The sequence below is a fragment of the Pollachius pollachius genome (assembly GCF_949987615.1).
Source record: "Pollachius pollachius genome assembly, chromosome: 1".
Classification (NCBI taxonomy): domain Eukaryota; kingdom Metazoa; phylum Chordata; class Actinopteri; order Gadiformes; family Gadidae; genus Pollachius; species Pollachius pollachius.
Window position 1 is genome coordinate 49,463,083 of NC_136934.1, and position 27,339 is coordinate 49,490,421.

At 46.5% G+C, this 27,339-nt stretch overlaps 2 protein-coding genes across 2 annotated transcripts in view; both read right to left on the reverse strand.

Annotated features, from left to right (window-relative positions):
- scgn (secretagogin, EF-hand calcium binding protein) overlaps nt 1-3,497 on the reverse strand; it is a gene marked incomplete at both ends in the record, with an annotated part of 7,334 nt that extends 3,837 nt beyond the window's left edge. Inside the window, 3 exons of the mRNA XM_079733586.1 lie at nt 1,015-1,104; nt 3,016-3,086; nt 3,428-3,497. Coding sequence (XP_079589712.1) covers nt 1,015-1,104; nt 3,016-3,086; nt 3,428-3,497 — 231 coding nt within the window. The remainder of the gene's footprint in view (nt 1-1,014; nt 1,105-3,015; nt 3,087-3,427) is intronic.
- Nucleotides 3,498-4,428: 931 nt separating this feature from the next.
- Nucleotides 4,429-27,339, reverse strand: part of LOC307083084 (F-actin-uncapping protein LRRC16A-like) — a 70,526-nt gene continuing 47,615 nt past the window's right edge. Inside the window, 19 exon segments of the mRNA XM_079746888.1 lie at nt 4,429-7,006; nt 7,430-7,573; nt 7,851-7,989; nt 7,991-8,112; nt 9,166-9,202; nt 9,597-9,819; nt 10,840-11,091; nt 11,605-11,714; nt 12,307-12,530; nt 13,183-13,249; nt 16,308-16,445; nt 17,772-17,859; nt 18,370-18,545; nt 18,928-19,059; nt 20,424-20,552; nt 20,944-21,042; nt 21,623-21,716; nt 24,483-24,551; nt 25,586-25,758. Coding sequence (XP_079603014.1) covers nt 6,867-7,006; nt 7,430-7,573; nt 7,851-7,989; nt 7,991-8,112; nt 9,166-9,202; nt 9,597-9,819; nt 10,840-11,091; nt 11,605-11,714; nt 12,307-12,530; nt 13,183-13,249; nt 16,308-16,445; nt 17,772-17,859; nt 18,370-18,545; nt 18,928-19,059; nt 20,424-20,552; nt 20,944-21,042; nt 21,623-21,716; nt 24,483-24,551; nt 25,586-25,758 — 2,556 coding nt within the window. The 3' untranslated portion in view covers nt 4,429-6,866.

Here is a 27,339-nt window from a genome sequence, read left to right on the forward strand (position 1 = left end):
GGATGAGTTTGAACTCAGAGACACGTGTTGACTTTATAAGTGCTGCCTATAGGCTTTAGCCCGAGGCTTACTGCCAATACAGCGCAGCATGCAACAAACGTCTTGGGTGTGACATGCATACTGGAAGGACATAGAGTGGAGGGACTCATGTCTTTCAGGAGAAAAACCCTCACTTTGGTAGCTTTGCTATGAGATTCACCTTTTCCGATGTTGGATTTTAATGATGTCAGACGAGCCCAGTAACTAGTTAGAAATATAGTTTAAACATTATGTGTGTGTGTGTGTGTATATATATATATATATATATATATATATATATATATATATATATATATACGAAAAAAGAAAAAAGAAGCATGAACATATTGTTGTATGAATAGTTATTGCTGCTTTACTTTCTGTATCCATAGTTTCTTTATCCCTGGGTCTCTGTCTCTGTGTACACTACAATGTTTAAATCACTGGGATATAATCATAGAGCCATCCCTTATGTAAGCCTTAACTGCTGACAACTACAGATGGCTCTCTGCATGCAGTTAAATGATTTCAATTGGTCAGCTGAACGGTAGTGCATTACAGGATTGGCACTAATAGATTGTCCCAGATTTCTCCCAGTAAAAGTAAGTGTAAGTAATTTACCACGGCCAACTTTTCTTATTGTAAAGCCCTTGTCACATGACAGCATAAAGCAATATAAAGCCATATAAAAAGTGTGTAAGAAACACTATAATAACCTATATATAACCTATAACCTATGCAAGAGAAAGAGCCACCAAACGAATGGTCCACCTATTCTTTATCGTGAACATTGTGTAGATGGTTTGGATAGTGGTAGATGGATATATTCTCTGTGAGTTTTTGCACAGGTTTGTATTTTTGGTCAGCGGTGTTCCCCGAGTTTTTCAGAATATATCTTTTTTCAAAATTGTTCAAACTAAACGTTGGGACCATCCATTCGATATCTCATCTGGTTGTTCGATCCAGGAAGGCAGCATGCGTGCACTGGTCCAATACCTCTTGGATCTGTAGTTTTCCGTCGGCCGTGACATCGTAAGTCGACATGAACCTCTGCTTCAGCTTCTGCACATTCTCCTCTGTTGTTTCCTGCAATAGAATAGAATAGGATAGAATAGAAGAGCAAACCTTATTATTATTTATTTTATTCTCTGCTTTGCATGAAGCAGCATATAGTTAAACCTGATTCATAGCTACTCTATATTTATGGGCTCTTCTGTGCCTTTACTGACAGGGCAGGGAGGAGAGACCGGAAACCAGGCGGTAGAAGAGAGGGAATGACAAGTACCATAGGATCATACCCGGGTCGCTAAAAGGCATATTGCCCGCATGGTTGTCGCACTAGCAGGTTGAGCTACAGAGCCGAGCTACTAGCACTGTTCATGAACACTGAGAACACTCCTGGAAGGGTTCCAACGCCCTGCACCAGCCCCGCGAAGCAACAGGTCGATTGTTTTGGGACCATTGTGTGATGTCCAAAAAGTACCACAATCATCATATGTCAGCTGTTGATAAACACCCAAACCAGCAGTCATTTCACTGCAGTGACCGGATTGGTGATGACAAGTAATCTTTAAACAAAAAGGTTACATGTTCTCTATTGTATAAACACTCCCCAGTGTTGTTGTACGTGTAAGTGAGGCCGTAATTAAAGGCAGTGAACTGCTTTCATTGTTAATGATAGCTACTCCAGCTGACCAAACACAAGCTGTTTCCCCAGGTCGTCCCAAAGCAAACAAAGTCCTTTACGGGGCCGAGGGGAAGGCCTTCCCGGCGACAGGATAAAATAAATGCTAAAAGTGAAAATAGAAAACGTATAGAAAAAATAAATAATAATAAAATAACTTGAATCATGCCAGATTGGATTTGGTTTTGCCCATGTGGTTTACCTGTTGCAAGGTGCACATTGGATGGGTTTGCTTATTCTGTATTTGAGTTGTGCTCTGAACGGTCAAAGCATTATAGGAGAGGTAACTATAGAAACATAGTGCTATCTTCAAAAGGGTTAATAAATCGGAGACATGGCCCGTAGCCACTTAGCTAATGAGCTCATCTTTGGATGCATCAGGGCCCAGTTGCTAGGCAGATTTTTAACAATATATGCTCTAAATTGTGCATCCATTTCTTTGTTGATATTGTGTACGATGGAACGGAATAGACTTGCTTTTACCGGTCCAACACTGACCAGATATAGTGCAGTGATATCAGTGGTTGTGGTCTGCTTTCTCTAACTCCATTTACCAGAAGATACACCCACACACACACTTATAACGACACACACACACACACACACACACTTTGTTAAGTGAGTGTGTTCAGCTTGGTAAAAATTGTTTGCCTCCTTCGGATAAGATTATAATTGATCATGTAATGCATGGGGCGTTGTTCATCGGACAGGGTGTAGCTTAGGTCCATCCATCCACAATGAACATTTTTAATGGGAAGACTTATTATGACATTGCTGGAAATCCATGAATGATGTAATTAGGGAATTCTCCCCCGCCACCCTTCGTCCCGAGAAGAACCAGAGCACTTTAATCACGTTGTTCTCTTTACAACCCGCCACACCCAAAGGCAGATTGCCTCAATAAGATTGACCGTGTCACCCAGAGACTATTGCATTATTTGATAGATGCCCAAAAACAGAATTTGCTATCTTGTTGAACTACCATGTCTATGGTTCAGCACTAGTTATTCACCTTAACAATCAACACTACATTGCCATATTCTTTGAGGAAGCCTAGTAAATAATGCACAAAGGTCCATTCAGAAGTGTGTTTTGTGATAGTCTGAAAACGTTACAGAGGACACAAATGTTGACCTTTGAATTGGATGCAGGACTCACATCCATACATTATCTGCTGCTGGGGACGTATGTAAAGAGTTTTCAGAAAAGATAATGCAGCATTCCGCTCACGATTGTAATAATTTCCTGAAGAACGGTGATGAAGATGAGGCTAGACTAATGAAATTAGAGTTGATAGAAAACAAACCCCCTACCTGGGAGCCCAGTCTCTTCATCACATGACGGAAAAACTCATCAAGCTCTTTGCCCTCGATGTAGCCATTATCTACCAAGACAAACACACACAAATGTTTCCTTGTCTCCTTATCCAGTGTTTAAACATCAACATAAAGTTCACATTTCATTGCATCACCCAATATCATAAATCATTTTGAATGTTTATGAAAACCCTCTAGGCCCACCTGTCATGTGTTTAATTAAGACGTTTAATTAGGCTATTGAATGATATAAAATCTGTTGTTTTTTTATCAAAAAAAAAGGTATATTTTCTAATATACCTTCTTTAAAATACACAGAAAAATGATGCTTCCCCCCCTCCCCTCTAAATGCTGGATTGCAAAGATAAACAGATTATTAAGACTTCAGAGTTAATCACGTCATACTCACCATCAGCATCAAAGTGGTGCCAGATTGCCAGGAACTCCGCGGCGTCCAGTTTATCAAAAGCCCTCTCCATCTCAGCGAGCACTCCTTCTGTCCTGACCTCCTAAACAGTGTGGTCTCAGTGTGGTGACTGCTGTACACCAGAGGAGTCCCAAGTAAAGAAACAGCCCTTCTGGCCTTATATATATAAGGGTGGGCGAGGGAGGGCGAGAGAGAGAGAGAGAGAGAGAGAGAGAGAGAGAGAGAGAGAGAGAGAGAGAGGTGGGAAGGGCAGAGGGAAAGAGATGGAAAGATGGAATGGATAGCAAGAGTGGTAGGGGAGCAGGAGCAACAAGAAAGCAAAGGGAACTTAATTCATATAATTGTTATATTTTTCCTTTTCTCTGGGATACCATAATGCACCTTAAAACAAAGTGGGTTAAAGATGGGGCTTGCTGGGACGTTGATTTCACCCTCTAGTGGCGAGGTTAAAGCACTGCATGCAGACCCTTGGAGCCCCTTGAGATGACACAAGACAATACACGGCGGGTGTTTGATTTTGTTTCAAAGCCTGCAAAAATCTTTTAATGTTTGTATTAGTGTTCACACAGAGCACTGTTCAACACCAGTAGAACAACATAATAGAGCCATAAGACACGTTAACTTATCAGGAAATCAACCTACATCTACGTACAAACAAGACTGCGAACGGGATGATAAGATGGAATATTCATCCGAAACAAATACGAAATAATCATTTCATACGATTAAAACATGAATCAAACCTTTTCTTTTCATGGCACAGGAACATTTGATTGAATCAATTGATTACGTTGTATGACAAAGTAATATGCAGAAAGATCTATCGTCTGCGTCAGACTATTTACATGCAAAACAAGAAAAAATGAAGACACCACCGACCTGTCGTTTGCCCCCCGAACCTCTCCCCCCCCCCCCCCAAATAACTTACATACAAATCTGTAGTATAGTAGTTTACTTAGTACCAAAACTCGATTTGCTGTCTTCACAAAAGTGTGTGAACATATCACAGTGTACGTTTCCATCACTTGTGCATATACTACACATCCATGTCTCCACACATACCCGCATGTATGAAAAACATATGTACACCTACAATACAACTCAGTCCTGTCGTGCAGTCTCTCTGGCGCTCTCACACACACACACACACACGCACACACACACAGAAAGATGGCCGCTGCTAGCCCTACATAACTGACGCATGTGCAGGCAAAAGCAATCAGGGAATGGAAGACGCCTGTGGGAAACATTTTCTTTATCACCCTGGGGGTCCAAGAGTAAATCTTAACCGCCTTGTATCTCATCAGACGGTGTTTGTCTATAAGACTTAACAAGCCCACAATGAGCATTAAGCTCATTTTTAACGTCCCCAAATGCCACCTTATTCTTATTTGGCATTTGGCAAAATATGGACTCCATTTTTGAGACCAGAGCTGTGAAATCTGCGATTTCGTTTCAGACAGCAAAACCGATGTACACTGGCTGTTTTGTTCTGTATATTCCTGGTGAATAGATGCACACAGTATAGCTGCAGTAGCTCAGACTCTACTCTCTGCAGATGAGTACGGTTCAGCGGCTTGGCACGCAACAGCAGGAGGAAGAAGAAAACATGGAACAACACTAAAGTACATTTGACAAACGGAGCAAAAAGGAAATTCAGCTCGAAAATACCATTACCGTCACACCATTAAATTATATATATGGTTGCATGTGTTTGTTGTTCCTTGTACCTTAAAATATAACCAGACTATTTGATGCTGTGATTCTCCAAACACTGACTGTAGACATGTTGAAGGCAACATATGAAGAGTGAAATCTTCACCATTGATTTAACGGAAACTAAATCCTTGAGTTCTATACATAATTCAAAAAGAGCAAATGTGACCTGAATTCACCACTGAGAGAATACAACGGCTTTTGTTATGCCTGTTTTATTGATTCATCCAATAAATGTGTACGAAAGTCAGAAAAACTTCAGTAACCAGTAAGAGATGAAAGATTGCGATACCACAGCTTCCGGGAAAGCCTTGGTTAATTGGATTATTTCTGTGTCCACGCTAAAAACGACAGTTTAAAAAACACCTGTGACTTCGGGAATGTGTTCCCAGTTGGAGGCAAAACCTGTTGAAATACCTGCAGAGGCAATGTCTCCGTCTGCTGCTTAAATCATTTACAGGCTTTGTGAAAAACCTTTGTGACCTTTCATCTTTAATGCCAAAATGCGATAAACCAAATAAGAGCTCTACACATTCTGGCAGACACGGACGAGTGCCTTGAGACCCACGTTGCAGCGACATTCAGGAGCAGTTGCGTGCACGGCGCACAGCCCAAAGCACACATGCAGGAATCGCTGTCTTGACAGACCTGAACGCCCGTCCTCTTAACGAGACACGCGTTATAAAATGTATTCCATTTGTTTATTTATTTATCGTTTCTCTGCCAGCCAATACACTGTTAACAGGAAAACAGAAAAGATAGTTTCTTGCACAGTGCATTGTGCCGAGCACAGTGTGATAGATTAACAGTTCTGTAGCCAGACTGATGGGTTATGAGGGAAAGCAACGCAGCACGGAATCCGAGTCACTTCCATGCAGAGTGAGTGAGTGAGTGAGTGCGAGCCACAGTGTTTGGAGTGGAACGCAAATCAGGGAAGTAAGAAGTAATTTGCAGATCAGTGATCTGGCAAAGAAACTGACATCATTGTTGAATCTGATGACGTCAGGCGAGCTAAATCAACCAAAATCTTTTTCAACTATCCAGTAATTTCAAGTAAAATGAATTGCATATTGGCATGAGAAATCCCCCTAGACAGGGACGACAAAACAAAGAGTAAAGTATTGCATGTATTGTTTGCAAAAGTAAGGACAAGATAGTAAGGTGACGGTGTATTAGTAAAGTCATGTATTCAGAGTTCAAGTACAGTACAGTGATTCTGTTATTGTTACCATTGGTCCCTGGGACAGGCCGCGGCTAGAACTGGGCTATTGCGTTAACCTCCTCGAGTTAGCCTAGCATACGCTCCACACACACACACACACATTGGCCTAAAGGAAGGAGTTCGGTTTGGTTAGGCTAGCAAGTGAACGGCATGAATGGAAATCGGGCCAACAGTTCTGTAAAACCTGAAAGCGCTTACTCCCGGAAGAGAGTCAGGTTGAAGCGCGTGGCACGTCCTTCCGTTGCATTAGGAAATATGCTACGTAAGAAATCACAGTTTGTCTCGCTGCTCTGGCGGTGAGCCGGGTCAAAGCTTAGCCGAACAAGCTCTTGCCAACGCGGTCGATTCGTCCGTCCCCCGGCTGACCCTTCGGCCAACCCCACTTTTCTTTTTAACACACGAAAAATGCCAAAAGGAGACATCTGTCCCACTCTCCCATCAGCTAATCACTCGGCGTCATCGGGAGATTTTGTGTTCTTCGGTTTAGGGTAAGATTAAGTTCTTTTCGCCTTTCCCCTTGGAGTCACATGACTTGGGCTCCACTGCCTTGTCTGTGGGGGGGGCGTCCTTGGTCACACTTGGGTCGCCGCCGGAGATAGTGCTTTGGGGTGGCGAGTCTTTCTCTGAGAGGGAACGAGAGAAAAGCAGGTAAGCGAAGGAAGAAAACGTGATCCAAGTTCAACTATGATTTGTTTCAAGATATTAGTGTGAAACTAGCCCAACCCGTGCATCTCGGCACGGAATATTATATATATATATATATATATAATGAACTCGACCAATCAGCGAAGGCATAACTAATTTAGTGATGTGTATGCTGTATTTTGAGGGTTTTATTTGAATGTGAAAAATGTCCCCCACAAAAATCTTATCGGTGTGTATATACGACCCTCACGACCCGATTGGCTAAAGCTAGCCCAATCGGCATCAAAGTAATTGACAGACGACGCCCTCAATAGGCAGACTTCCCAGGCCTTGTGAGTGAAAGGAGTACGGGCTGGCTGTCAGGACAGCTCTTCTTCCATATAAGGGCATTAGTGACTCACCATCCTGTGCAGCTGAGGCGGTCTGGTTGACGGCGCCCCCCTCCTTGGAGCTGCCGTCTTTCTCCTTGTCCGAGAGCGCCCTCTTGAGGCCGGATGGGAGAATGGCAACCTTGGGAGAAGCTCTCGGGGAGTCTGAGGGGTCGTCTAACGCCGGGGAGAGAGGGAAGGACAACCAGGTCAGGCCTTGGGTTGAACTGATCATGAAAGCCGTTTTTGGAAAAACATATCAAGAGTAGCTTTAGATCCATTTGCAATTTTTTTTAAAACGAATCATTCATTTTAAAACATTCTACGTAAAAAAGCTGCGTCCTTTGTTGCGAAACGGTGAATTTGAGGGAACCGTAATGTTGAAGGTAAAGTAGTAGCATCATTAGTCCAGGTTAGTGGGGGGGTGGGAGGTTAGTGGGGGGGTGTGACCCACCGATGCTCCTGTTGCTGGCGGTGCGCGGCTTCAGGGCGATGCTGGGCCGGGCCCCCAGGACGGGCTTGGTCCCCTGAGGCACGGGGGGCTTGGGGCCCCCGCCGGGGGTCGGCGAGGAGGTGGCCCGGAGACGGGGGGGGGGCGGCCGCCTCCGCCTTGGTCTCGCCCCGGGAGGCGGGGCCGGTCTTCTCCGGGGGCCCGGAGGGGGCGGGCTCCGGTCTGGAGGCGGGGGCCGGTCGGCCGTCGGGGACCGGGGGCTTGGCTGTGGGGCCACAGGGTGTTCAGATCACTTCTCACCCTAGGGCGGTGGTATTCACTGTTCTTTTGAGGAGAGCCGCACTGACAGGACGACGTCAACAGGAGAGCCATTTTTACCGCAAAGTATCAAAAGCTATGAATCCAGTCATACATAAGTATGCCTGCTTGATAATACGTCCTCCCTGAAGCGGTGTTTCAGACAGAATTTTGTGGAACTGTGGAGGGAACCCGGTCCTTAGCGGGGTCCGGGGGCATGCTCCCCCGGAAGAAGATTCGGTACCTTTTAACCTGGAATGCATCAATCTGGTGCACTTTGAGAGGAAAGTTAAGACTTGTGTGACCGTGTGCTATTTTCTGGAATAATGTGGAGGCACTGGGTCACATAACATGGAAGCTATTGAAGAATAAGTTAATAAGAATAAGTCCATCCAAAGAGCACATTCTCTCCTGTTATGCAGGAAAACCGCCAATCTGGCAACCCCGCTGTCAGCGTAGAGCCGAGCAAGTTTAAAAATATTTTCTAGACAAGGCTATGTTTCCACCTTTTAATGCCGCTGTTGATTTATTTTTTAAATAATTGTTTGTATTGTTTTTTTAAATATCTGTATTCACTGCATGATCATATCACTGTATATTTTTACCGCCATGCGAGCCGCAAATAGAGGCTTGGCGAGCCGCATGTGGCTTGCGAGCCGCACAATGAGTAATGCTGCCCTAGAGGAACATAAACTATCAACATAAAATGGATTTGAGCATTAGTGACCTTATGAGTGCCCAATACATGGCACTTTAAAAAATGTTTTTTTTTAACTTTGCCTCTATTTCCCATCTATTTTATTCTTTTTTTTTTTTTTACTTTGCAAACGTTTTATTTTACTTATCATTTTATGACAATGTTTTGATGTGAAGCACTTTGAGTCTGCCTCGTGTATGAAACGTGCTCTATGAATAAAGCTGCCTTGCCTTGAATGAAAACATGTCATGATGTTTACCACCGTTACAATTGTGTTATGTGTGAGCGTAAAGGCGTATACTAGGTGAAGAATGGTTGAAGTACCTGTTGAGTTGCTGTCGGGTCTGTCTGGGCTGGACGACTGGGTGAGAAGGGACAAACAATTCACATGTACATGAATTTATGACGATTTTAAAAAAAAAGAGCGGTAACAAGAGTATTCTAGTGAACAACCAGACGCACAAGTTTAGCTCGTTTTGGACCCTTTGCAAAAGTTTGCTGAACTCTATTCACAAAAAAAAAAAAGAATACCCTGGCTTTTCACAATGCTACGCTGAGAAATGGCCTCCATGATGCAAACGTAAAGAGTCTTATTGCCATGTACGTTTGCACACACAAGGACTTTCTCACATTACATTCATATTCTTGTTTTTTTTTATGTTTGTCAGAAAACATATTCTCCTGACACGTCGGCAAGGTTAAGGAAGGGATATGATTATTATTATTTTTTTTACAAGCCTCCCCTCAGCCCTCACCTTGTGGGCTCTCCTCTCCTGCTTGGCTTTCATCTCGGCCAGCAGGCCGCAGCCCATCACCTGCACCCCGGGGTAACGCCGCCCCCCCAGGGGGCTGGCCCGGCCGTCGGACCCCCCCTCCCAGGGCTCGTCCATGGAGTCGGGGGTGCGCAGCTCCTCCGAGCGGTCCGAGCTGCTGCTGTAGTCCGTGTGCTGGGAGCGGGTGTTGGCGTCCCGGGACTCCCTGCAGGGGGGCGGGGGGGGGGGCAGAAGAGGGCGGTGTTGGGTACGGACCAACCGATTGTACGGATTCTTGTTGTTGTTGATATTTGGAGCCGATGCTGATATTTGCTCCCTCAATTTACACCATAAAAATTACACAATGATGATGTACAAATGTTACACGTCTAAATTTAAAATAGGAAGTCTGTAAATCATGCCAAAAACACAACAAAGAACCCCCAGTCTGGGTGCGTTGCCGGTGACGTCATTGCAATCGTTTTCCTAAACTACGGTCGTCACCACAATCATTTAGTTCAGTAGGTGCCTGATGAAATGTGCTCAAACCAGTTGTTTTTGCAGCCCTAAAAAAGGTCACGTTTGATAACCCTCATCCTCATACTAGATTGAATATTAATAAAATCACAGTTAGGCTTAACAGTGTTAAAATAGACAGATTTGGCCAGTGATTTTTCCATTGAGCTAAAGGCGTGCACAACTTTAACCACCACTTTAAACAGGCATGAGAAGAGAACCAATAGGACAGACAGGAGAACCAAAAGGACAGGCAGGAGGAGAGAACCAATGGGAGAGGGAGGAGAAGAGGGCCAATAGGACAGCCATGAGTAGAGGACCAATAGGAGAGGCAGGAGATGAGGACCAATAGGAGAGGCAGGAGTAGAGAACCAATAGGACAGGGAGGAGAAGAGAACCAAGAGGAGAGGCAGGAGAACCAAAAGGACAGGCAGGAGGAGAGAACCAATGGGAGAGGGAGGAGAAGAGAACCAATGGGAGAGGCAGGAGATGAGAACCAATAGGAGAGGGAGGAGAAGAGAACCAATAGGAGAGGCAGGAGTAGAAAACCAATAGGAGAGGGAGGAGAAGAGAACCAATAGGAGAGGCAGGAGTAGAGAACCAATAGGACAGGGAGGAGAAGAGAACCAAGAGGAGAGGCAGGAGAACCAAAAGGACAGGCAGGAGGAGAGAACCAATGGGAGAGGGAGGAGAAGAGAACCAATGGTTCGTCCTGTTGGTGCCGCCCTACCTGGACTTGTGCTCCAGCGGGGGGCTCTTCAGGCCCATCTTCGGGGAGGCGGGCTCCTCGGGGATGGGGGGAGTGGCGGCGGGAGACCCAGAGGCCGAGGCCTGGGGAGACGCCTGGCCCTTGTCAGACTTCTCCGCTTTGTCCGACTTGTCAGATTTATCCGATTTGGACGTGCGTGATTTGATGAGGTTGAGGAAGCCCTTACTCTTCTTCTTCTCCCCGTCCTGGGAGTCGGAGCTCTTCAAAGCACGTCTGGGAGGCGGAAGGAAGGGAGTCGACCCATTAAGCAAGGCGAGTTCATTTATACAGCCCATTTCATACACAAGGGAAACTCAATGTGCGTAACGAAAGCTACGATAACAATAATAAAAACATTCAATAAAATACACAATCAAAAAAGGCAAGTGTAAGCATAAATAATCATAGTGTAACCATAGTGTAAAAATACAAACAAATAAATATATAAAATAAGAAATCAGAGGGAGGTTAAAAGTGCAGATAGGCATACATTTAATAAAGAGGTAAAAGGGCAAACAACAGCGTGTAAGTCGGCAGTTATCAAAAAGCAACTAAAAACAGTTCAGTCTTGAGTCTAGGTTTAAAACTGGGAACAGTTGGGGCACTTTTTATGTGTTCAGGAATTGAATTCCATAGACGCACATCATAAAAGCTCAAATAAAGGACGGTGCGCACGGAAAAGGGGTCAGGGGTCAAATCTAAAACGGAGAACCAAAATAAAATCAATCGAGAAACAACAACTCTTACTTGGAGTCCATCTTGGCCACCTTCTTCGAGAAGAACTCGTCCACGCCCTCGTCCACGCGTCCCATGAGGCCGTTCTGCTCGCCGTCCTGGGCCGGGGCCCGGCCCGTTTGCTGTCGGACACGAGGAGAAGAACCGCGTCAACCGAATGAGTCAACGTCACCCCAGCGTTGGCGCATGGGTCGCTCCTAAAGGGGTCATCCCGTTCCCTTCAACCATCGAACCATGTTTCGGATACATTCATCTATGCGTCGCCTGAGTGATCCTCATGGATCGCCAGCAGTGCGCAGCGCAAAACGTACCACGATCGACAGGAAAAAAACCTTAAAAGGTCCCACATTATACCACCAGGTGTGAGAGTGAATAGCCGTTACAAGCCGTTTTAAAAGTCTGCCTCTTCTGACATCACAAGTGGGCGCGTCTACCTAGACGCGTGCTGGATAGATCCGTCTACCAGCAGTGGACTGCCGCAAACGTTGCTCATCTATCCGTCACACATCTAGGTGGTGTCACTTGTGATGTCAGAAGAGGCAGGTTTTCCAAAGGGCTTGCGGGCGGCTATTCACACTCACACCCGTTCACGTTCGCGGAAGCTCGCGACCCGATTGGCTGAGGCTAATCCAATCGGCGGCGGGGTGAAGTTGAAAGACGTCGCCCCTCAGCAACCCCTGGTTCCCGGGGGGGGGGGGGGGGGTGTCCACCTACGGGTATCTTAGTGGAGGGCAGCTTCTTGTTGCGGCGCGGCCGCAGCTTGGTGAAGTGCTGCAGCTTCTTGGCCTCCTGCGATGGCAGCTCGCCCATGGCGCCCGACGGACGCTTGGCGTGTTGGTGCGAGGCGGCCGAGGCGGGCGCGGCCTGGGCCGAGGCGGGCGCGTCCTCCATGTGCACGGGGACGTCCTCCAGGGCCTTGTCCAGGTCGAACTCCATCTCTGGGAGGGGAGACACGCTGGGAGGTCAGGGGGGGTCCCGTTGGGGCTAGGGGTCACAGGGAGGCGGGGCGGGGGGGAACTGTGTGCCGAGATTCACGAGTCATGAGTTATATTTGTACTGTGCCTCTCAGTATGTACCGTGAAATAAAGACGTGGCAGCGCCACGGGTGCAGCGAAAGAGACAACATGAATTAATGTAATAGCACGGCAGTAATAAAAATACAACACCGGTATGCCATTGCATCATGTCAACAGCAATGAATGAAGAGGTGACTGTATGCAATGTCTGTCAGGTACCGATGGGGGGGGCACTGGTGGGGTAGGATGCTGTGAAGGGGGCACTGGTTGGGTAGGATGCTGTGAAGGGGGCACTGGTTGGGTAGGACGCTGTGAAGGGGGCACTGGTTGGGTAGGATGCTGTGAAGGGGGCACTGGTTGGGTAGGACGCTGTGAAGGGGGCACTGGTGGGGTAGGACGCTGTGAAGGGGGCACTGGTGGGGTAGGACGCTGTGAAGGGGGCACTGGTGGGGTAGGATGCTGTGAAGGGGGCACTGGTTGGGTAGGACGCTGTGAAGGGGTCACTGGTTGGGTAGGATGCTGTGAAGGGGGCACTGGTGGGGTAGGACGCTGAGGAGTGGAGGGGAGCTCTCACCGAAGGCACGGGACACCGGCCGCAGCATTCGGCTGTGGATGCTTTTCCTCTTGGATTTAGGGGTCATCTAAAACACAAGGGGTCGGGGAGAGAGGATTAGACTGGATATCGATAACTCGGGTCACGTCATAGAACTGTAAATACATTTCCCTAAATATTACACGCATCTGATGTACCTGATTTATGTACGTCATGTCCATTTCCATAATGGACCACTGGCCATCAATTAATGAGGATAATGTTTCCATTTAAAATGGCATGAACTTAAGTCACAGAAAATGAATGACTGTATACCTTGGCTTGTAACAGTTGCATCAGATTCTTAATCATAAAATAAGGACATTAATATTATAATCACTACTCTGTGGTGACTAGGATACTGTTAAATACTTTTAAAGGGCTGGGTTAAAGCTGTATCAGACAGCCTGTAACAGTACTAACAGCACACCACCATTTCGGGAAATTGCACTATTGCAGCATCTCCATATAAAAGCGCGAGGACGTCATTCTGACGTCACAAAACACAAATACACGATCAAATGAGCACAACACAAATGGTCTCAAATTTGTGCTTTGTCGAGCAAATTTGCACCAATGATGTACGCTGTGTGAGGAACACCGTGCATCATCAACACAGGACCGTGCATCATCCATGAACAAGTCATGTGCTTTTAAAAACGCGCCTGGCATTACTACTCCCTTTAAAACGGACGACATGTCCTAGCCAAAGCAAATGGATGAGCGGGCACACAAGCGTGAGTCGGTGAAGCAGCAGCGAGGACATAAACAGTGACATGAGGGTCTATATACGATCAGGTCCTCAGTGTTAAAGCAGTGTACCACGTGAGGCCAAACCAAACGCAACACCACACGGCAACAAAGGCAACGCTTGTACTGGAACGGACAAGTGAACCAATCAGAGGGCAGCAGTTGAGGAGGTGACATGGGGACGGATTGAGCAGCGAAAGAGTGAGTGAGGAAGCAAGAGAGAGATGAGGGCAGAGTGAAAGAGGGATGGTAATACGGACTAGAGAGCAAGAGAGGTAGGAAACTAGGAGAAACATATTGCAAGAGTGAACAGGAACATCATTCCTACTATTGTGTCATGTTGTTCCTACTCTGCGGGTTAACCTAATGCACTATTAACAAACACACTAACATGATGGATGGAGAAAGCCAGAGAAAGGGAGAGAGCCAGAGAAAGACAGAGAGAGGAAAAGCCAGCGTGCCCAGAGATACTTACGCTGGTGCAGCACAGAGTCTTCATGACAGCAAGGAGAAGGTTGACAGAGAGGAGGACAGGAAGAACAGAATGAAAAAAAGAGAGACAGAACGAACACATCGTAAGAACCGAGGAACAGAGCAAGGAGAGAAAGAGGAAGAGCGGGCAGAGAGACAGCCATAACAGCAATAGAAAAGAAAAGGTCACAAAATCAAGAGGCCAGAGTAGAAGGACTGGGTGCGATGGGTTAAGATGAACCACTGACATGTACTTCTACCAACTACTGTAGAATATATTGAATAAAGATAGCTGGTGCCCTTTCCCCCCCTACGGTAAATTAAATCCAAATTGAATTATTTGTCCAGGTCACTTGTCTCAGAATTAATAAGACAGACGGACACACCCACACACTTACAGTCACCAGTATCCGACTGCTAGCTCATTAGTCATTCATACGCACAAACACAACAAACAGATGGGATCACACATCTTCCTGTGTTTGTGTGTGTGCGCGTGTGCATGTCAACACAACAGATGTTCTGCTGTGCATATGGTCCCCAGAGTATATGCTCTCCTTTTTCATGTACCTAGGCTTTAGGTTTCTAAATCTAAATTTTGCCATATATCTAAACATTCTAATATCTGTATATTGAATATTCCAAAATGTAATTCCAATTTTTCTTGAAAGGGTCCTCGATGTATACAGCTATTGAAACAGTCCACGAGGTCTAAATTAAAAGCTTTGTTCTTTGCGATGAGCCATTACATAGTTTTTCCAGCAGAGGGAGCTGGTGTGGCACTGTAGACCCTGAAAAATATTATATTCAATACTTAAGGTGCTGTAGGTAGGTTTTAAGAGTTTTGAGGAGAGAGAGAGTAGAGAGATGGCCTGGTATCTCTGGAACAATTCCCAAATAAACCTTTCATTTTCAATTTCCAAGGGACGTCATCGACATGTGCAGCTGCAGACCAAAAGGCCTCTGGATTCAATTTGGTGGACACACAACCAATCAGATTAATGAAATGTGTTACGCATCAGTGCCAGAAATCTTTGTTGTTCAAATGCCTCAGATTTGAACAAGAGGAGGGGCCAGACAAATATGTCAGAGAAAATAAACATAAGCTTGCAGATTGGTCTGGCTCCCAGGCTAGAAGAGGAAACACTTTTGGAAATAAACAATCACAAAAACACCCTCTCCCTCCCTCATTTTGGCCACCATTGAGAGGTGTTGTATTCATGCACCAGTGGTATGCTATGGTAGCTATGACAGCGCCATGTGAATGACTGATTGACAGGCAAGAAGGACTCCAGCAACCAGTCACGGGAGAGATGCCCTGATTGGTCAGGAATGAGCTGGGCGCGGTCTAGAATCGAAATGGCTTCATACAGAGGGAGGTGCAGCCAACCAGAACAGATCACAGAGCACTTCACTCACTAGCAGCCAACAGCCTATGCCATTTCATTGATGCATATTATTGAACTTTGCGCGCACCCACCCACACACACACGCTCTGATCTTAAAATAAGTTTTTTCCCCTTAGCCATCATAGCACTGAACAAAAATATGTCGATTTTTCATCACTAGCATATTGTCCACGTCATGTTTATTCCTACACGTCTACATGTTTTTCCGTGGTGAGAGGGTTCGTTATCTATCATGTGGGGGGGTTATGGACGGATGTCATGATTGCTGCTGTCTATATGTATGTTTCCATATGTTTTTTCTGTGGTATTCGTGGGAAGAGGGTTTATCTGTTATCTGTATACGTGGGAAGAGAGCTGATTTGTTATCCGTGCGCTGCACAGTGTTGCTACACTGCGCTCTGCCTTTTGAAATGTCTGCTGCCCTGACCTAACACACCCAATAAGCCCCGCCCCTGGCCCCGCCCCCTCACCGCCTACCATGCACTCCAGGTCGTCCAGTCGCTCGCCCTCCAGGATCTCCATGGACGCCCTCTTAGGGACCCGCTCCTCCGGGACATCCAGGTCCAGGGAGCCCTGCTGTAGCAGGGGTCGCCCCCTCCGCACCAGGTGGTCCGCCTGGGGGGGGGGGGAGAGAGAGAGAGAGGGAGGGGGAGAGAGGGGGGGAGAGAGAGAGGGGGTGAGAGAGAGAGAGAGAGAGAGAGGGGGGGAGAGAGAGGGAGGGGGAGAGAGGGGGAGAGGGGGAGAGAGGGGGAGAGAGAGACAGAGAGAGGGGGGGAGAGAGAGAGGGGGAGAGAGGGGGAGAGAGGGGGGGAGAGAGAGAGAGAGGGGGAGAGGGGGAGAGAGGGGGAGAGGGGGAGAGAGAGAGAGAGGGGGAGAGGGGGAGAGAGGGGGAGAGGGGGAGAGAGGGGGAGAGAGAGAGACAGAGACAGAGGGGGAGAGAGACAGAGAGAGGGGGGAGAGAGAGAGAGACAGAGAGAGAGAGGGGGGTGAGAGAGAGAGAGGGGGAGAGAGAGAGAGAGAGACAGAGAGAGAGAGAGAGAGAGAGAGACAGAGACAGAGTGGGGGGGAGAGAGAGAGAGAGAGGGGGAGAGAGAGAGAGAGAGACAGACAGAGAGAGAGAGACAGAGACAGAGAGAGGGGGGAGACAGAGAGAGGGGAAGAGAGAGAGAGAGAGAGACAGACAGACAGAGAGAGAGAGACAGAGAGAGGCAGAGAGAGAGAGAGACAGAGACAGAGAGGGGGGGAGACAGAGAGAGAGGGGGAGAGAGAGAGACAGAGAGAGGCAGAGAGAGAGAGACAGAGACAGAGACAGAGAGAGGGGGGAGACAGAGAGAGAGGGGGAGAGAGAGAGAGAGAGAGATAGACAGACAGACAGACAGACAGAGACAGAGAGGCAGCAAGAGAGAGAGAGACAGAGAGACAGAGAGAGAGAGAGAGAGACAGAGAGGCAGCAAGAGAGAGAGAGACAGAGAGAGACAGAGAGAGGAAGAGAGAGAGACAGAGAGAGAGACAGAGAGAGAGCGTGAGGGGGAGAGAGAGAGACAGAGAGAGGGGGGGGGGAAGAGAGAAAATGGTACAGAAAATATTAATTGGTGTAAAATAATCGGTGTGAAATATTTTTATTTTGTTATTGTTGGTATGTTGCAAACAGAGAGACATGATACATTGAGAGAGCAAGAAGGAGTGTGGGAGTTTTGGGGGGGGGGCTGAACACATAGGTGGGGAGAGAAAAGAAGGGAGAAAATGGATAACAAGCGATGGAGGAGTATGAAAGGTAATGGAGGACAAGAAGCCATTGAGCCTGAGGGAACAGGACGTGATGTGGGTTATGTGGGGAACGTGAACAGCTCCATCACACTGGTCAGCTGTACAGACGCATGACATCGGAGAGAGAGCGAGAGAGAGCCTGGTTAGAGTATATCTTCAAAAAAAACAACATACCAGAGTGTGCTGTGAGCTGGACAGAGCTTCCAGGATCTCGTCCACGATGCGGTCGGACAGGAAGGACGCCAAGCTCAGCTTCACCTCACTGAACACAAGTTTCAGACGAGGACGAGGTGAAGATTGAGTCAAAACGTTCAATTGAGTCAAACCTTATTGTGGGAGCGTGTGTGTGTGTGTGTGTGTGTGCGGATGAAGGCTGGTTGAAGCAGCCTCACCTGGCCCGAATCACACTGATTGGGCCGGGTGAGGCGACACACCTGTTGCATACTGAGCAATCGATGCGCAACAGGTTAAACCAGCCGTCACCACACACACTCAGGGAGAACTCCTGCAGGGCAACATACAGTGGACCACCATGATGACCAACTTTACCTGCATCTTTATGTTAAACTGCTTTCCAACACCCCCGCCCTGAGGCCTTATTTATTGATGGTATATTCGATGGGGACAGACACAGTGTTCATAGACAAACTGAGAACAGCTATCCAATGCAAGTAGCATGGTTCTTATAGCGGATGCTATTTTGCAACACCCATACCCTCTGTCCCATGTCTGGAGGACCTAGGTGGAGGACGGGGCACACACACACACACACCTGATCTTGTTGATGATGTCCACGCCCGACTGCTCCAGCAGCGTCTTGGTGACGAAGCTGGTGGGCACCACCATCTTGGAGGTGCAGGCCTTCAGCAGGTCCTGGCGGAGGCTGCTCCTCTTCATCACGTGGGGACACAGGGACTCGGCCGCGTCCACCATGGAGCCCAGCAGAGCCTGGCAGGAGGGAGGGGAGAGTCACACCCCCCCCACGTCAACCCAGACCGTCCTCAATGGAAGAGACGTCAACGCTATAATGCTACCCATCGTAGAGAGGGGGAGAGAGAGAGAGAGAGAGAGAGAGAGAGAGAGAACGAGTGGGGGAGAGAGAGAGAGCGAACGAGTGGGGGAGGGAGAGAGAGAGAGAGAGAGAGAGAGAGAGAGAGAGAGAGAGAGAGAGAGCGAGCAAGTGGGAGAGAAAGAGAGAGAGAGAGCAAGCAAGTGGGAGAGAGCAAGTGAGTGAGTGAGTGAGTTAGTGAGTTGGTTGATGAGTGAGTGGGAGAGTGAATGAGTGAGAGAGAGAGAGAGCGAGACTTTTGAAAGTGATCAGCAGCCGTACCTGCAGCTGATCGTCCATGACAGACGCCACCTCCCCGGCCATGGACTCCAGCTTCTCCTGGATGGGCCCCACGGTGGCGCTGTTGAGCTCCTCCCGGGACACGGCTCCCAGGTGGTAGAGGTTGGGAAGGAGCTGGGGGGGGGGGGGGGGAGAAGGAGGAGAGGGAGGAGGAGGGACCGGGTTAGGGTTAGACAGCAGCTCAGCCAGATGGGCTGTCTTGGGAACAGCAAGCTTGGTGGGCTTTTGGGGGGGGGTCTCAGAGGTAAACCTCTGGACCTGCCTACACCCTGAGGAGGGTGAAGGAAGGAGAATGAGACTGGTCGCGCAGGCGTAGCTGTGGGTCGTGATGACATAAGGGACAAGTATTGAATGTGACAGATTATACCACCAGGTGAGAGTGTGATGAGTCGCCTTAAGCCGTTTTGAAAATGTGCCTCTTCTGACATTGGGTGTCCACCTAGATGTGTGCTGAATCGATCCGTCTACCGGCCCACCCAGTGGACTGTAGCAACACGTTGCTCATCTATCCCTCATAGATCTAGGTGGACACGCCACCCATAATGTCCGATTTTTAAAACGGCTTGAAACTCCTCATCACACTCACAGCTGGTGGTATAATATGTCACCTTTAAGTGTGGTATTGAGAATAAATGTTACAGTGAATCCCTTAAAAACAATCCTCTCAAAAATAAGAAATTTCATTTTATGTACCATATTGCCAATAACAAGTTCCCTGACTATGTAATCTCTGTCTCTCGTTAATACTGCGGAGGAATCTCTCAATGCTCCACGCGTCCCAAGCTTTCCCCTCAAACATCCGTGCGCTAGTGGCCGATGACAGCCGTTCAAGCTGATTACCAGCCCATCAGGAGCATTTAGCGTCTCTTCTAAAGGTTGCACGTGGCTCGAAGCGTTGGGGAGGGAATGAACCGGGAAAAGACTCCCCGTCTCTCCCCCTTACCTTAATCCCAGGTGAGGTGATAAATGTTTAATCCCATGTTTATATACTATTGTGTCTTGTTTAGTTTTGTAGTATTTATTCTTCTTACCTGCCCAGGGACTACAGGTGGAAAATGGTAATTTGCTAAAACCTGGTACAATGCATCTCTCCTTGCTCTAAACAAGGCTAATGTTTCTTATCCATTGTCCCTGTTTAAATAAATGTACATTACATTACACCCACTGAACCCAGATAAGAATGTATCTTTTAAATCTTCTTTAAAATCTTCTTTAAAGTGTGGGGACAATTTATTGAGTTTCTTAAGAGCCACCAATCAAGGTGATTGCTTGATACTTAGATTGCCATTATGATGGCAGTGCAATATTTCCGAGCATAACTAATAGAAAATGCAGGTTGTAATTATTTATACATCTTTTTTTTATTATTATTTGCTTGTAGTATTTTCTTTGTTTGTTTTTGATTAGTTTTGCATGTGCATAATTGTATATGTCTGTGTGTTAGTACATTTGAAAAACGTAATAGATATATTCCTCACCGTTTTGGAGTTCCGGGCGTCTCGGATGAAGTTCTCGGCCGACCTGACGTCCTCCAGGACGATGTCCGTCTCAGAGTTCCTCAGGGAGTTGAGGTGGTCCTGCACCTTCACGCAGATCCGGTCGATCATCTGTCAAAACACCACAAGAGGATGGGAGATGAGTGTGTGTGTTCAGTAGGAAAATACACGAAAAACTAACTAAAGAGGGATCTGGGAGAAGGATACATTCACACACATGTACTTGTATTTTTTATAGTTTCATTTGCATTTCATTTTCTGAACTTTTTATTTTTGTGGAATCAAATTTTAATTTTCAAAATTACAAAAGAACAGGCAAAAGTGTGACATACTTTGTTAAATTATAAAATACCGAAAAATACACTATACCTAGTTCACGCACAGGGTGAAATAATAAAATAAAATTAGAATAAGGACGGCATTTTCTGTACTTTTTATGAACAAAAGAATCCACCACAATGAAATGATATTGAGCAGACACAATGACAGACACTCCACCTACCTGCTGCGTCGTCGTGGTGACGATGCCCTGCTGCAGCCGATAGGCCTGTTCTTGGAGGTACTTCCTGGTTTCATGATTCCGGTACAGGTAGTTTTCAATCTGAAGGGCAAAGAGGACGACAAGAAGGGATTTTACACAGTACCAAACCAAAACCACACAGGGAGATTTCTCTGGTTATTCCCTTTAACTCTGAAGCCCTTGAGATTGAAGTTATGATAAAAAAATGTCAGCTTCAGGAATAAACTTAACTTCTCTTTTTGAATCTCTTGTCAACGAGAGTTTGAATGCCGTATCACCCGTTCAAAGAATTAAGCAATTTATTTGTGCTACCCATTCTCCGACACGGACGCCTTGAATCTAAACTGCAGGGTTATACCGACAAAATAACGTCCAGCTACTTCTACTTCCTACCCAACACAATTTCTGCTCCACCACCAAAACCCATTTGTATGTTTTGTTATGTAAAAGCAGGAAGCATAAACTCCCAGATGAGGTCTTTTATGCGAGGCACATCCTTTTAAAACGTGTTGAGTGGCATCCTCTTTGTGAGGGGCAAGGTAGCTGAAGGGGGATCCTTTATCTCAGCAGAAGTATGCATGCTTAATGGGCTCTGCAGCCTTCGGCTCCAGGAAGTGTTATTTTGGGACACACTTTTATGCAACACAATGAAGGCACAAACCTTCAACAGGGCGTCTTCGGTCTTCTCTGGGTTGGCCTTGAGTGCCTGAGAGGCATCAATGATGGGTATAGGCATGAAGCGGATGGTGAAGTTCCTAATGGAGCAGAGACTAGTCAAACACAACGGAGAACGGGCACACTAGTACACAGCCCAACTCGCACACAGAGCTCATTCTCTCACAGGAAAGTTTCCAAAAAAAGAACCAACGTTTCCATTCTCATCACGCATTGTTGAACATGGCACGATCACTAATTGATGTGTGTGAATAGAGACCGCCGAGATTTTCAAAGATGAGCAACAGATCATACAAAAACACAGCTGAGCGATATAACAAGAATTGATTGATAATAACAATGAGAGGCGGGTGCAAAATTGCAAAGAATATTGGAGGCATAAACCTCTTGCTGAAAATGCTCACAAAGGCATTTAAAGGAGAGGACATTATTAGCAGCGGAAATTAGCTACCTGTCACATGATCCCACATCAGAGATTAAAAACAGATCTCTTCTGCTCTGCTCTCCCATTACCCTCCTCTCTCCTCCCTGACAGTAGTCAACAATAAAGCAGCACACAGTCGTTCTGTATTTATTCTCTAGGGCCTCTTCACACTACTGCCTAATGAGCCCCGAAAACTATCATTATGAGCACCGCATGGGGGAGTCCATTCTTCACTGCGGAGAAAACAGCAAATATCACATGGAGACTGACGTTTATAAATCAGATCTGGGCACAGATTCTAGAATCAGGTTCTACAATCCGACACATGTCTCACTGTGAGGAGACATGACAACAAAGCAATAACATAACAACGAATGGGAAAATTCAAAGATTCAATCCAAAATGAAGCCCAGAATGTGCATGATGAACGACGGTGCAGCCTGTGCCTCTGTATGGTTGCATTACAACTCATGGCCATTGTGTGACACGCACACAGCTTCACGGCTCGTTGCTTTAACATGAATAAAGTCCATTTCATAAAGCTTTAATACAGATGGGTAATGAAAGGTTTCTTTTACTGAGAAAGCAGAGCACTATGGAGCACTTTGTCATGTTATTATCATTATTAGTTTATTTGTCAGGGACAATGCAGCGCAGATTATTACATAAATAATTATCACAGTCAATGCCATTAAAATGTGTTTAGACGTGTTGCATACAAGGTTTCTAGCCAGTTGGCTAATTTGCAACCTGAAAGAACTACAAAGTGTCATGCGGTAGATATCAAGATCAACATTTCACAGATTCATGACCACGTTGCATGAACCGCGCACTGTATACATGTGTGCATAAACATAAAGAACATCACAAAACAGCACATCACATTACAACACGCACCCCAAACACCCAGCCGCTCGCACCCATCCCCACAGTGAGGTGCCCCTCACCAGAACTCAATGACACAAGCAATCCACCCCCGGTCCAGTTTCAGAACAGCCTCCCGCACGGAACAACACGCTGACCTTCACTGCAGGTTTAGTCTGAGAAGCAATGTCTGTCTGTCCGTCAGACACCGACCCAGACGGGCCTAGGCGTCGCTCACCGACGCCCGGGGTCGTTCGAGTGGCAGCGCTATGCGTGTCCAGTGCCCGCCCGGTAAACGCTAGGGACATGTTGTCAACAACAGCCCAAGCCCTGACCCTTTGATGAGCTGTTTCCTGCGTCCCGCCTCATCCAGCCTTACCCTGCTCCACACCTCGCCCACCTGGTACCTCCATGCACTGGCCTCGAATGCCGCGCATATCAACTGCTGGGGTATGATCGCCATCATCAGCCTACATTATTTAAAACCTTTTTGTTTCACAAGAATGTACTACTTTCACAACCATATGATCGCGATGTTAATATCGAATCACGACACAACACTATTAGGTAGGCATCGTTTTTTATTTTCGCACCAACAAAATAGAAGATAGGAAACTGCCGTTCCAGCCCAGGTCCCATAATAAAGGTTGGGACGTTCACGTTGTCTCTACTACATTATTTTCTATACGTTTCAAACACAGCTTCAAGCACTCAGAGAGAGAGAAGCTGAGAGGAAACGTTATGTGGGGAGAAAACAGTCTTCCTCATTAACTTTAATCTCTTCAGTATCTACACTCTCCTCCCCTAACCTGTCTCTCTGACTATCTACACTCCCCTCCCCTAACCTGTCTCTCTGACTATCTACACTCCCCTCCCCTAACCCGTCTCTCTGACTATCTACACTCCCCTCCCCTAACCTGTCTCTCTGACTATCTACACTCCCCCTCCTGTTCCTCCTAACCCGTCTCTCTAACCTCTCAGTGCTCATTGTCTGTACTACATGTACATGTCTGTACTTCTGTACTACAACACAACTTCAAGAAGAGAAAGAGTTCCTCTTTCTCTTCAATCTCTTCACTGTCTACACTCCTCGCCCTGACCCTCTTACCATTAAGGTCAGAGGGTTATTTCCACTTATCCTACAGTTATCAACAATGATTGAACATTAGTTATTTTCATAAATAATGTATACGCTTTTATATCCTTAATCAGCTGAAATCCATGTATTATTCTGCCACGCTTGTTTGTTTTGCTGTTGGCTTTTTTCCATTTGTTCTATTTAATCGTTGTTGTTGATGTTTGATTCTTACCAAATTGATTCAAAACTATTAAAAGGCTATCCCGTCATAGCACGATAATGAACCCCCTTGGAACGTTATGGACCGTTATCTTATGATGCAGTATGAAAGCATATATTATTAAAGTAAAACGTAATCTATAGACATTTCCCAGGACACCGATGACATAATGCATGCATGGAATCAATGGTGTGTACGCACACGCACACATACACACACACACACACACACACACACACACAGTCAATGTGCATACTTACTTCTCTAAGGCGAGTGATACATCTTGTAGGCCCTGGGGACTGATGTTGTTTTTGTCCCAGATCACTGTCCTGCCCAACACAAACACATGAACACATTCTAAATCCGCCATGTTTTGAAGGAAAAGGCAGGGGTGATTCTATAATGTTATTATTTTTATACAAAAACATATTCCAAGATCTGCGTTGAAAATCAAACGCATATTGCAGTGCTTTCTGTCTAGAGACGGGCCGATGTATTGTTATCCTTGCGTTGGCCGAAACCCATTCACCACAAATCAAGTGTGCAAGGAACGTGGGTGAATGTTCATCATCATAAAGAGGATGAATTATTCAGTACACTTCACTAAATGGTCTTCACACAGCACAACAAACTATGCTGGTTTGTTCTTAATTAAAACGTTTGTGTTCTTAATTAAAACGGCTGTTCTTACAATCTGCTTCAATATCCCTGAAAACAGATACAGACACCCACCCACACACACCCACCCACCCACACCCGCACACACACACACACACACACACCAACTCCTGCACACACACACACACACACACACACACACACACACACACACACCAACTCCTGCACACACACACACACACACACCAACTCCTGCACACACACACACACACACACCAACTCCTGCACACACACACACACACACACATCAACTCCTGCACACACACACACACACACACACCAACTCCTGCACACACACACACACACACACCCGCACACACACACACACCAACTCCTACACACACACACACACACACACCAACTCCTGCACACACACAGACACACACCGCCCCCGCTCCTAGACACACACACACACACGCAAACTCCTACACACACACACACACCAACTCCTACACACACACACACACACCAACTCCTACACACACACACACGCTTCTAGACACACACACACCAACTCCTACACACACAGACACACACACAGACACACACACCCCCCCGCTCATAGACACACATACACACACACCAACTCACACACACACACACACACACACACACACACAGACACACACACACACACACACACACACACACACACACACACACACACCCACACACACGGCCCTACCGGAGCTTGGTGTTGATCTGCAGGGCCTTGGCCAGCATCTTGGCGCCCATGTCCCCCATGGCGTTGCCGCTGATGTCCAGCCGGGTGAGGGAGGAGTTGCTGCCCAGGGCGTTCAGAACGATGGTCAGGTCGCTCTTCAGCCGGGAGTCCGCCAGGGACAGAGAGGTGAGGGGCTGGAGGGGGGGGCGAGAAGAGGACCAAGAGCCTCAGCGGGTCAATGGGGAATGGGCTGCGTTTTACACTGCGCTTTTTCTAACCGTTGGCCGCCCAAAAACGCCTTACAGTACTGCCTCACTTTCACCCATTCACGCACACATTCACGCACCGACGGCGGAGTCAGCCACGCAAGGCGACGGCCAGCTCGTCGGGAGGGTGAGGTGCCTTGCTCAAGGACACCTCGACAACCCGCTGTACCTCCTGAGCTGCTACTGCCGCCCCCCGTGTGTGTGTGTGTGTGTGTGTGTGTGTGTGTGTGTGTGTGTGTGTGTGTGTGTGTGTGTGTGTGTGTGTGTGTGTGTGTGTGTGTGTGTGTGTGTGTGTGTGTGGAGTTATTATTGTTATCTATTAGACTAATTCAGATGTAGATTTCTTATACATAGACAGAAGATCGCCTTTATAGACGGGACAAATTAAAGGCGACTTTTCTGCCTTTTTTTGTTGAATGATTAATGATCATGTGGATTATCCTCTCCCTTTCTTTCGAACTATTTCACATATAATTATGCACATGAGGTACTGAGAAACATCCAATGATGAATAAGTAATAAGCTTCTTTCCAAAAACAGTTTTTTTGTGATGGAAAGCATTTCAAATCAAGCTGGCGCTACAACATCAAGACACTGAGGAAAGGAACTATTTGTAACCCTAACCCTAACATTGACAGTTTTCCGTCATCACAACATCATGCAGCATGCTTTTTGTCCCTCTTAGAACCTCATACTAAATGGTTGCTGGGGATAAAAGAAGGAATCGTTTAGCAGTAGGGTCAAATGGATTTCTTAAGGATGAGAGAGAGACCTCGGATTAAATAGGTATCTGTGACATAGCACTTATTCCTTCTTATGTGGAGGATGGGTGTATAATGCATGAAGCCACCGAGATTTACAATCTGCCTTCTCTCTAAACTGGCCTTTTAACAGCTGCTGAGACTTTAAACAATACACAATAAACAAACCGACAGCAAGGAAACCCAGAGATTTTCCCCAGATAAGTCTATGCGTGTGCAAAGTAATGTTGCGTGGAAAAATGTAGGTGGTATGCAATTTTGTTAAGGGATGTGGGCCTGTACATAATGGGTGTTCATAAATGGAGCATGTTTTTGTCAACGTATAAACATACACTGAGAAGCAATAATTTATGGTTTAAACACTGAAAAGAGCGAGAGCGCGGTTGAGATTATGATCCAGAGAGCGAGCGAGAAAGAGCGAGCGAGGGAGATTCTTTCTTTATTTATCCCTTGTGAGGGTTTGTAGTCTGGCTGCATACGTGTGGGGGAGTGCTGGTCTGGAAGAGGGAGATCGCGCATGAAGGGGATGAATTATACACAGTAGATGGGGCTTTCCCATGCATGCAATGAAGTTTATTCCCAAGGGGGATGGAGTTGAGATGAGCATATTTGGGGGGAGAGAATAAACAGGAATAATGACAGACTGCAGCGTTATTATGTTTCACGTTACATCCCGAAGAATCCATCCTTCAGGGGAAGCAACGCACATTAAGCAAGACATCGGAACGGCAGTGAATTGATGATAGTG